The 11,918-nt window shown below is 33.1% G+C and overlaps 1 protein-coding gene across 16 annotated transcripts in view; it reads left to right on the forward strand.

Moving 5' to 3' along the window:
* The window catches only part of ABI1 (abl interactor 1), a 127,833-nt gene that overhangs the window by 100,054 nt on the left and 15,861 nt on the right, over positions 1-11,918 (forward strand). For 9 of the 16 annotated variants that reach the window (XM_067701674.1, XM_067701611.1, XM_067701586.1 and 6 more), the window contains 5 exons: positions 490-666; positions 5,582-5,596; positions 6,328-6,428; positions 7,724-7,864; positions 10,455-10,555. In XM_067701674.1, the coding sequence (XP_067557775.1) occupies positions 490-666; positions 5,582-5,596; positions 6,328-6,428; positions 7,724-7,864; positions 10,455-10,555 (535 nt within the window). Of the gene's footprint in view, positions 1-489; positions 667-5,581; positions 5,597-6,327; positions 6,429-7,723; positions 7,865-10,454; positions 10,556-11,471; positions 11,553-11,918 lie in introns of all 16 variants that reach the window. The other 7 variants (XM_067701596.1, XM_067701605.1, XM_067701633.1 and 4 more) reach the window with 2 other exon arrangements.

Below are 11,918 nucleotides of genomic sequence, written 5' to 3' on the forward strand. Positions count from 1 at the left end.
TTTGTCTCATATTTCTATTCATTTTTTAAAAACCTACTTACTCTATAAAGCCTTCCCAACCTAGTTGGACATCTTGCTCTCAATACCTTTAATTTCAAATAAACTGTGCGTCTGTCATTATAGTACTTCATCTAGTTGTTATTACTGATTTTTTTTTCTGGTCTGTATCCCCACAAAATAAAGTGTAAGCTACACAGAGCAAGAGTCCTCCCTTTCCATACACACCAGGTTTTTAGGAAAGAAAATTGCTTTCCTAAGAATCATTTTGGTATCAAAACCAATAACTTGGTGCTTTTAATCACCTTTAGATAGTCCATGTTTTGAGCCTGAAAGATATTAATTTGCTTAATTTTGATGGGGAAGATGCAGTATTATTCACTGGAAAATAGACATGTGATACAGTCTTATGGTCCATTATATGTGGATATCGTATATATTATTTACTCTTCCAAATAATATTTTCTTGCTTTGTTCAAATTTAAAATATAGACTGTGGACATTCATAAAGAGAAAGTGGCTCGAAGAGAGATTGGTATTTTGACAACAAATAAGAATACATCAAGAACTCACAAAATAATAGCGCCTGCAAATATGGAGCGTCCTGTAAGGTATATTCGGAAACCTATTGACTATACAGTTCTGGATGATGTGGGCCATGGTGTCAAGGTAAGCGTTTTATATTATATTAACTTGAAATAATTTGCATATCCAATAAATATTTTGGATAGGAAATATAGTGAGAAAGCTGATTTTCTTAAAGAATTAATAGATTCTCTTAGTAATTAGCAATACAATTTTTATAGAACATTTATTTAATACTAGTTATGTATTATACTAAGCTTGGGGCAGAATTTTACATGTGCAGTAGGCTGTATTCAAGAAGATATAAACACTTAAAATGGCCATTCATTTGTTAAGCCGTTTGAATCCTAGACTGATGTTATAAATTTGTGTTGTCAATGCCAAGTCTTGTTTTCACTACTGAATGAATTTTTAAGAATAAAAAATGTATATGCTTTCCAGAATTGGTTTAGAAAGTAATTTATAAATACTTTTATTCATTTATTCATAAATATGTGTGTATTAATACATCTGTGTGGATGTGGATATAATTTCAGCAGTTTATGCAAAATGAAACAATTGTGTGTAATCTTGTTCTGTGCATCACTCCCCACTCTCCCACCCCCTGCCCCAACAGGCTTTTAGGAAAGGGATTGTTTGTTGCCCTTGTCCATTTCTTAGCATGGCAGAATTAGCTGCTCTTGAAGGATACCTGTAGCTTCTCAACTTTTTAGATATTCATGTGTTATTTTGGAAGCATCTGGAATGACCTGAATTCTTTAGCTATCTTTGCTCAAGATAAACTATTCCTCTGAAATTTGGTAGTCCCTTTCTTAGAGGACCATTATTTGATTTTGTTTCTGGTCTCCAGAATATTTATAATAATTTTTTTAGGGGTCAGCTAGAATCTTGAAGCTTTTCCTAGCTGGTTATCTGCCTGGTGCTATTGCTGGATTTGTTGCATTCTGACTTATCTGGGGTTCCTGATCAAGAGGGGAGTATAGCTGGTGACATCGCTCTTTATTCTGCTCTTCTCAGAGACTATTGGAATCTCCCCTTCACTGTCAGGCTTGGAAGTTGGAACACTTTGCAAATGTAGAGCAGGTTACTCGTTTCTTGTATTTTTATCCAAGGATGTGGCTAGGGTTGTCTGAGAGTTTAAGTTCAATTTTAATTTAAGATATTTAGACTAGATTGATTTAATTTGAATTTTGAGAATTTGGAAGAACTTATTATTACCTGCCTTGGAAGTAAAAATTATGTATATACATACATGCATATACATACACCCGTGCACACACATTCTCATGCACTCACTTCTTCCCCTTTTGCTTGATTTTTCTTCCTACCAAAGCAATATACACTCATAAAAAAAAAAATCTGTCACCATCTTAGAAGTGATTATCCTCTATTATCTCCCCACTAATAATTGTGTTTAACAGTTTAATACATAGTACATAGCAGAGTATAAAATGAAACCAAACTTTACAAGGAAATTTTGGGTGAGAAAATTTAACTGTTTTATTATGTATGTACAAATGAGAAATGTAAACACTGCATAATATATACTGAAAGTCTGCAGATGTCAATTTTAGCAATCTACTTTTTGTAATGTGGATAGTTTAGACGCAGGTTTGTTTTTTTTTTAAGTTTTTTATTGTAAAATATACATAACATAAAATTTACCATTTAACCATTTTAAGTGTACAGTTCTGTGACATTAAGTACAGTCACATTATTGTACGGACTATTTTGAAATATTTTTTTGACCATGGGTAGGAGGGTGGGTGGTCAGAAGCTGATATGTGGCTTATTTGTCCACATTTTGTTTCTGTGATATACAAATACATACAATTATTTTTCTCCCAGTAGTCTCATTGCAGCTATATTGATCCAGTTTTATTTCCCTAAGAAATCATTGTTGGCTTAAATATTTCTAGAGGATTGTAGAGATCTGTGAAAGTTGGAAATTTGGAATAGTTAATGAGCAAATGCCAGGGCCAAAACTACAAGGAGGAAAACTGTAGATTTATTTTTAAATTAGCGTCTAAAGCACTTTTAAGGATTGGAAGACACTGTACTTACAGTTCTAGAGTTATTTTCTTATCTTTTGCCTACTTTTCTATTTAGAAGTTTGTTTTCTTACTGACTTGTAAGGGTTATTTTTTCTATCAAAGAAATTAGCTCCTTATATTTTGGCAAATATTTCCTCATCCTGCTGTTTGGCTTTTGACTTTGATGCTTTGGTATTTTAAACAAATATTTACAGGATGTTAAAAAATTGTATCCAAATATATTAATATTTCTTTTTAAAATTATTTTTTTTCTTTCTTTTTTTTGGGGGGGTGCTGTGTTGGGTCTTAGTTGTGGCATGCGGGGTCTTCGTTGCGGCGCGCAGGCTTCTCTCTAGTTGCGGCTTGCAGGCGCTCTCGTTGAGGCACGTAGGCTCAGTAGTTGTGGTGCGCAGGCTTAGTTGCCCTGTGGCACGTGGGATCATAGTTCCCCAACCAGGGATCGAACCCACGTCCCCTGCATTGGAAGGCGGATTCTTTACCACTGGACCACGAGGGAAGTCCCAATATTTCTTCTTATAGCTACCAAGTTTTGTGTTGTTTTTTACCCCCCAAGATTAAATATTCCATCATATTTTCTTCTTTCATGGCATAAATTTTAGTGTTTTGGTATTTGTATTATTCATTTAATTGATATTTATTGTGTTAATGCATTTTATGCTATGAAATAGGTGGTACACATAAGTTTAGTAAGAATTTAAAATATGGAAAAGGTGTCTTAAGGTAAGTCTGGTTTGACTTTTGGAAACAGCATAAGATATAGATAAGAGAATCCTTGCATAGAGAGACTGCCAGAAAGTTTGCCTAAAGGAGAATAAAAAAGAAGATGAACAATAAAGTTCATCCTAATAAAATAAAAATACTAAAGTTCATCCTAATAGAAGGAAGAACAAGGTTTCAGAGTATGCTTAGACTAGAGAAGGCTTGAGCACTTAGTAGAAACATTTAAAATTATTTCTGTTAAACAGTTATAATAATTAACAGCTTTATAGCCTGGTTCATAACTTATGAACGACTTTCCACATATGTCTTTGTTTTCAAGCCTTGAAAAGACCATATGATCTAGGAGTTATTACATTTTATTAATGGAAACACTAAAGCTTTATAATACATAGGAATGGTATTTTTAAAAGGTTTCGATTTTATTAGAGGAGTGAGCTAATGAGTCATTTCAGAGAAAGAATTGGCATCTTACAGACTTTCGTACCTGTGGTATGCAAAGCTTATGATCTACTTCGGGCTTGCAGGTAGGTAGGAATCAAAGAGTTCTATTTTCAACCTGAGGTTCCAAGGAAATGGTAAACTGACTCATCCATAAATGTAAATGTTAAGGAAATGAAGTGAGATCTTAAGGAAATAAAAAGCCTAGTTTTGAATGTGTTTGGGGGACACTGAAATGGAAAAATTTTGTAGGTTGCTAACAATTATATTTTGAGTTGTAAGGTATAGAGATCATTTCCTTCCAACACTCGCTAACCCCAACACATTTGTATACATAAACATGCACTTAAGAGAGGAGGCTGTGCTCCATAAGAGGTTAAAGGTTACACCATTGCATAGTAGCAGAGTTCAACTAGAATTTTCATGCCCAATTAAATTCTCCTTTCATCCTTTCATTTGGGACCAGTTTATACTTGTATGCTGTTTTTTTTGTTTGTTTCTTGTTCACTTGAAACAGCAAATGAGGGAAGATGTGTGGTCATATTTAGAATATTTCTAAGTTACTTTAGAATAGTATTTAGTGTATTATAATGCTATCATATTAATAAAGCTTATCTTCAAGGATAATAAAGTTATTCAAGTTTAATTTCTAAATCCAGGTGTGAAATGTAGTGGCTAGGTAGGATTCCAGACATGGTTTAATCAGGATAAAAATGAGTCATATTATTCTAAACAAACACTAAAGAATACCAAGATTCTGGCACAGTTTCTAGAAATGAGAATATAAGTCAAAGGATATTCCATTTTTGGATGATTTCCTTAATGTTGCTTCTGTGGTCACTTGAAAATGATAGATACATATTTGGAATGGCAGGTATTATGGAAAGAACTTAGACCCCACACCCCACCCCAAAATGTAGGAAAAGACTGCAACCTGAAGGCATTTTTTTCTTAAGTGGCGTGGTACAAGTAGGATGCTTTGGACGCATTATTTCATATGTATAAGCTAGCCAGTTTTCATAGAAGTAGCCTTTAGGATCAAAGCAGCTTTTCTTCAGTTTTGAATTATGGTCAAACTTGTTCAGAAGAAAATTTAGAACTAGAGCAACATATAACTTTCTACTAGTGTTGGCCTGGTCAGGATTTGTATTCATAAGCTACACATGAGAGGGTATCCAGACCCTGTTTGCTTGTTCCTTAATTAGAATCTGGCTAAGCTATTATTGTGCATTGTAATTTTGTTTTTAAACACTGAGGTGCTAGGTCCTTTTCTGAATTTGGAAAACAAGCTGTGATTTTGAATTTTAACATTTGCAGTTTATCACTCTTTAAAATAATATACTACCATTCAAATAATGAATACTCATACATGGGCATTCATTATCCAGCATTCTTAGGTCTTGTGCACTGATGTATTAAAGTAGCCATACATTTAATGAGGTATGGTGTTTGTGTTTAAATCAAAATTTGTTTTTTAAATCATCTGTGATTCAGTTGGATTAATTTCATAGGATAAAATACTGACCTAAGAAATTATTGGAGCTGCATGAGATTGGCATAATTAAGTGATTTCCTTATGAATGTATTATTTTGAAAAAATATGTGATACCCATGAATATTTCCCTGCTGCTTATGGATATCTTTTCTTTACAAAATATTTGAAATATGACTGGGTAAAAAAGCTTATTAACATGAATTGAGTAACTGTAAATGTGAACCTGTCCTATCAGATATAACTTATCTAGAATTAATTTCTACTTTTTCCCCCCTTTTTTTGCAACGTAAAGTGGCTAAAAGCCAAGGTAAGAGTTACTACTTATCATTTGATCCACAGTTTCCCCTCTATATCGATAGAGGCTGCAGAGCCACTAAAATTTGAAAACTTTTCCTATGTCTGTCTGCTTTTTCCCCATAGGATTTATGTAGATTAAATATACTCAAACTCAGTTCAAATCAGCAACATTTAGCTTGGATGTGTTAATATATCAAAGATATATTGACATCTGCATTTATATAGGAACATTAATTTTGCTAACATTTATTGCTTTGCTCATTTTTTGATAGTTGCCTTGCTTTTATTGACTTACAAATAGGAGGTTTCCCAGGCATTATATATGACTTTGTTACTGAGTTGTTGGGATAGAGGTGATTTTTTTAGATGAATATTTTAGCAAATTGACACTGAGATCTGCAGTTTATATTCATGCACACATTCCAAAAATTTTAAGAAACCCAGCATTTGAATTGCAGATAAGTTAGATCTCAGTGAACATTTTTAACAATAAAATAATATATAAAATTCAATAATCTCACCTGTATTTTGCAATAAATTGGTATGAAGGGCATAAAATAATAAGAAAAGCCAAGTGCAAGTGGTATCTTGACTTTTTAAAATGTAGTACCAAAGTCTGTTATTAAAACTGTCTGGGAATCCTTATTTCACATTCTGATAATAAAAAAAATAATACATGGTGTCAAAACACCAAGAGAACAATTTGATATAAAACTAAAAGCTTTTCTTTCCACATTTTAGCATGGAAATAACCAGCCTGCAAGAACTGGCACACTGTCGAGAACAAATCCTCCTACTCAGAAACCACCGAGTCCTCCCATGTCAGGCCGGGGAACATTGGGGTAAGAATTCAGCTACATCTTACAAGAGGATTTGTATGTCAAAGGAAGAGATGTTTTTGTGACTTAAGTAAATGTATGGATCCTTGTGACGGGACCCTCTCTGTGTGATAATACTACCTTTTACAAATTCATTTTGGTTCCTATTTCCTTGAACAGTATCCAAAATGAACCTGCCTGTTCTGTAATATTCTCTAAGGAATTCTGTACTAGAAAAGTTTTTTTGTATGTATGTAAATGAGCATTATTTATTTATTATCTTCTAATTCATTAAAAAATATAAATATATAAATACATATATAAAAAGATTTATATATGAATCTGAGTTATGTTTATTTAAAATGAAATGACCAGAAGGTTCCATATATGGTGTCTTCACATGTATTTGCAATATTGATATTACAGAGCCTTGAATAAGTGGTCTACTTTGTGTACTTTGGTTTGCTAGCCTGCAGTTCTTCTGTTTCCCCTGAGACTTGGGGACTCTTTACTTGGAGTACTTCTAACTGTGCTTCTGCTGGTAATCTTAGGGCCCTTCATTCTAGAGTAGCTTTGTAAGAAGGCCAGTGGAGAAGTAGAAAAGGTAATTGTGACTTCTTCCTTTCCAATTTTCAATGCAATACAAATATTGAATACTTCGTAAGACATTTCTGAAAGATAGTTCACTTTATTATAGAAAATTAGACTCCTTATTTTTGGTGGAGGGGTGGGGGAATCATTTTATAGTAACAGGGATCAGCAATCAGCTTTCTTATAGGATCTTAGTTTCTATTTTCATTCTGTAAACCCCTTACCTCTGAAAAAAACATACAAAGTTATTAAATAGAAAAGTTAAAATCATTTATTGAGAAGTTAATGGCATCACATCTAGGATCAGAATGTACTTGTTCATATATCTCTAGATTGAGGTAGGAGTAAATTGCACAGGAGATATTTAGCTTCCATAATATACAAGGACAGTGGCTTGTGGGTTACTGATCTGGGAATAATATGTATTTCAAAGTTTGATATTACTGAGCATTAAAAAAATTATAACCATGATTTTTAGAAATAAGATGAGAACTTTTAAATTACCCTTTCCATTGGTTTTCCTAAGAAAAGGCAACAAATTTTAGCTTTTGTGTTAAAGTAACAAAATTCATACACCCCAATTAAAAATGTTTTTTAAAAACAAACTTTATTATTAAAAAAGCCCAAAACTTGTGTTATACTTGGTTATAAAGGGACAGTCACAAATTTGGGAGAAAATACCATTTATCTTTCTTATTCATATTCCTTTCTCTATTATGCTTCTTTAGACGAAATACTCCTTACAAAACCCTGGAACCTGTTAAACCTCCAACAGTTCCTAATGACTACATGACAAGTCCTGCTAGGCTTGGAAGTCAGCATAGTCCAGGCAGGACAGCTTCTTTAAATCAGAGACCGAGGACACACAGGTAAATTTTTAGGTTGAGCCTTTGAACTGAGAATGTGCATTATTGATTGGTGACAAACTACTATAGAGTTGCTGGTAAAGGTAAAGTGCTAGTCTAATGCTAATATAGAATGTAAAAGTTTGAGGGTATTAATATTGTTTATGTTCCTTTAAATATATGTTATAACTTCTATTTTTTAGATTTTTTAGTATCTATTTATACTGCTAGCAGATTGCTAGTATTTCCTCCTTTTGACAGAGGTACAAATGTATATTTGGATGAAGTCTGAAGAATGTTTTTTTAAAATGGTCTTTTAGAAAAGATGAAGGTAACCACTCTTAAATTTTTTGGATAAAAGGTTAAACATCAGAAACTCTACAATGTGATTTAAACTTTAAGAGGTTGGAGGAAAGAAAACAGTTTAGATCTGAGGAAGAATTTCTTAAGAGAGTTGATGTACTAGAATATGTTACTATATAAATTCATTTTAAAAGGTTCTAGAAATCAGCTACCCAGTGGATTTTTAAAAACTTGGTTATGGAACATAACATACATTCAGAAAAGTATATACTTTATTAAGTGTAACAACTTGATGTATTAATACAAATTGAATATAGTCATGTAACCATCACCCAGATCAGAAAATGGAACATAACCGCAATCCAGAAATCCCCCTCAGGCCCTTTCCCAATTATTGCCTCAGCCTTCCTCCCCTCAAAAGTAGCCACTTTATTTTTGTGCAAGTTTATAAAGCCAGACAAAATTATCGTATAGCTCAATTTGTTTTATTCTTTGATTTTTACCTCTCACTTAATAACTTGGGCAAGGACCCTCTTTACCTTGACTTTTAGGATGGTTTTATTAGAAATACAGTTTGGTAAAATCATTTTGGAGGCTTCAGTTACGCAGGATATATCACGCTCTTAGATGCTATGTAATTGTTATTTGTTGTTATTGTTAGTAAATAAATTGTCATATTGATATCTGCAGTTACTGAATCAGGGTAAGTTCAATGAGGACCAAAATTGTGGGGTTTTTTTATATGTTTATTATTGAATTATTATACCAGCATGGTTGTTCTTTATAGTGGATGTAGTAATTAATAGTTTAATCATATTCAACAACTAGTTAGTTGTTAAGAGTTACTTCATTAGATATCACGGATATACCTATGAGATATAGTTCTTTTTTTCAGGAACTTGTTCTGTTAGAACAGGGATCAACAAACTTTTTTATAAAGGGCCAGATTGTCAATACTTTAGGATTTGTGGTCCATACGGTCTCTGCTGCAATTACTCAGCTCTATCATTGTAGCATGAGAGCAGCTACCAGCAACACGTAAATGAATGAGCATGGCTGTGTTCCAGTAAAACTTTATATATGGCACTGAAATTTGAATTTAATATAATTTTAATGTGTCATAAAATATTATTCCTCTTTTGATTTTTTTTCTACTAATTAAAATGTAAAAAAAATGTTCTTAGCTCACAGGTTGTAAAAATCAGACCATGGGCCAGATTTGGCCTGTGGGCTGTAACTTGCCAATCTCCATGTTAGAAAAAGGCACATAAGCCAGTAATTGTGGAAGTGCATAAGTGCAAAAATATTCATCTGTCTGTGATACGGTGGTGGCAGAAAGCAGAGTATTGGCCAGCTTGGGAGGAGGGAGGCCTTCATAGCAAAGCTATTTTTGTTATATAAATAGCTTTTTTCCCCTTTCTATTAGTATGTGATAATGTGATTATAGAATGCTCATATTGGAGGGAAAAAACTTATCTAGGCAGTGCAAATCATTGCCCTGTTGGGTTTCTGGGCCTACTGAGCCAATGATGTTGATTTTTAAAAGTATAATATGGAGCTTAAGGCTACACGTGTACATATGTACATTTGCATAATGTACATGTGCACACATACATTACTAAAACTGGTCAGTGCGAGGTTGTATACCTAAAGGGACAGTAAGTCCATAGAAGTAATTGGTTAAAGTTTAGTAGTATCAACTATTCTAGACTGTGCCTTGCTGAAACTTCATTATTGTCTTGTCTTTTTTTTGTCATTTGCTCATTTTTTCCAAACATTTCCGTGTTTTATTGCCATTCTTTGAGATGAGTGGAGGTTTACATACTAATTTCAGACTAAAACTGGTTACCGTTTTTATTAACTTCCATAGCATCTTTTGTGGCTTCCATCACACTATTTGTTAATGTCAGTTTTCACAGTCTCAGTGAAGAGCTCCATGACAGTGTGGTTCATGTCTTGTTTGTTCACTGCTGTTTATACGAGGTTTTAAATAAATCCTTGTTGACTCATTGTACTATAAGATTATATTGGTCATTCATGTCTCAGTGATCTCTTATAGTTCTGAGTACTATGTGACTATATTGGTTTTTCAGTAGTTGGAGAAATAGAGTGAAACACAAGAACCACTTCAAGTATTAGGGTTAAAATTTATATTGGACTGTTAAAATTTGTCTTTATATATACTTGTGTGTATACATACAAGCACACACATATGCATCATAAAAGGAGTATTTAGTGGCTTTGAGTTGATTTTTTTCCTGAGTAAATCTCTAGAATTGCTATTTTCATGATTTTTCTCTCTCCTTTGCAGTGGAAGCAGTGGAGGAAGTGGAAGCCGAGAAAACAGTGGCAGCAGCAGTATTGGCATTCCCATTGCCGTGCCTACACCCTCACCACCCACTGTTGGACCAGGTGTGTCATATACTCACCCATTTTAATATGTGGTAGTAGTTAGCTTTATTATGGAAGTCTGAAATAATTTAATTACATTAGATAAAACTATTTATTAAACTTATGAGATTGTTGCCAGAATGAAAGCAAATTTAAAAACAATTTTTGATTGGTTTTCACAGGGTCTTTAGAGTTTTGCAGATGTTTCTCCTTACTTATAGAAAAGCATATTAAATAGCTTTATTAAATAACTTTTTGGACATTTTGCTTTAGAAATACTTGCCTTGGGCACAAGTCAAGAATGATATTTATTATTTCAAGAGCAAACCAATATTATTGATAATTCAACCAAAAGATCAGTGTCTTTAATGTGAATTATGTATCATTGAACTTTGATGTTGCCTTATAGGCTAGTAAGTATGTCAACTCCACTGTTAGCTGGTTTTGTGACTTTACTACATTTATGTATGGTATTCAATACGTATTTCAGTAAAATGCCATGAATATAAAATGGGATTAAACCAGGAGAAGCTCTTTTACTTTTTAGATTATATAAAAATTTAAGAAATCACAGCAGAGCATTAAATTGGTCCCTTGATTTTTTTATTAAGTGAAAGGAGGACTTTATGGTGTTAAAAGTACACACTTTAAAAGTAAGTTTGATAATCAAAAGTTGTTAGAGAAAAATACTTAGTTTCTCAAGGATGTTGTTGAAAAGGGAGAAAAAGCTACTTATAAAAACAGGCATATTTTATAGTTAATGAATGCGTGAACTCAATGATCTTTTTACCTAGTAAAATTCTTACTCATTCGAACATGCTTTACATATGGGTATCTTTCTCTTTTTTTCTTATTTCCAAAACGTACTTCCTTACTGTTTCAGAATGATTAGTTCTGTTTATTGCACTCTGACCTGAATTATAAACTATTTTATTAGAAAACATTTCTGTCCCTCCTCCTTCTGGAGCTCCACCAGCACCACCTCTTCCACTACTTCTGCCCGTGAACACTGTGATAGGTGAGACTGCATAACCACCAGAGTGATTTACCTTACTGTGCAGAGTTCACAGTAAGCTCCTCTGTTAGACGGCTCGCTTTTGTAGTTGTTAGGTTGTAGGTGGTAATACAAAGTTTAAAGTATTAAATCTAATTTACACTAATTTCTTCTGGTGCAAGGCCTCTGAAGTTACACAGAAACCTCTCTGTGATGTCAGATGCTTCTATGCCTATTTTATAACCAATTTAATGTGGTTTGCATTTGTTCTGTTTAGATTTTTCTAGGAATATTATAGCAGTGATTGTTCAAAAAAAATTTTTTTTAATAGTGATGTAATATTTTTTTAAAGTGAAACTTGATTTGGAACTCCCTGGTATATACCACAGT

The sequence above is a fragment of the Pseudorca crassidens genome, chromosome 1 (assembly GCF_039906515.1).
Source record: "Pseudorca crassidens isolate mPseCra1 chromosome 1, mPseCra1.hap1, whole genome shotgun sequence".
NCBI classification, from domain to species: Eukaryota; Metazoa; Chordata; class Mammalia; order Artiodactyla; family Delphinidae; genus Pseudorca; species Pseudorca crassidens.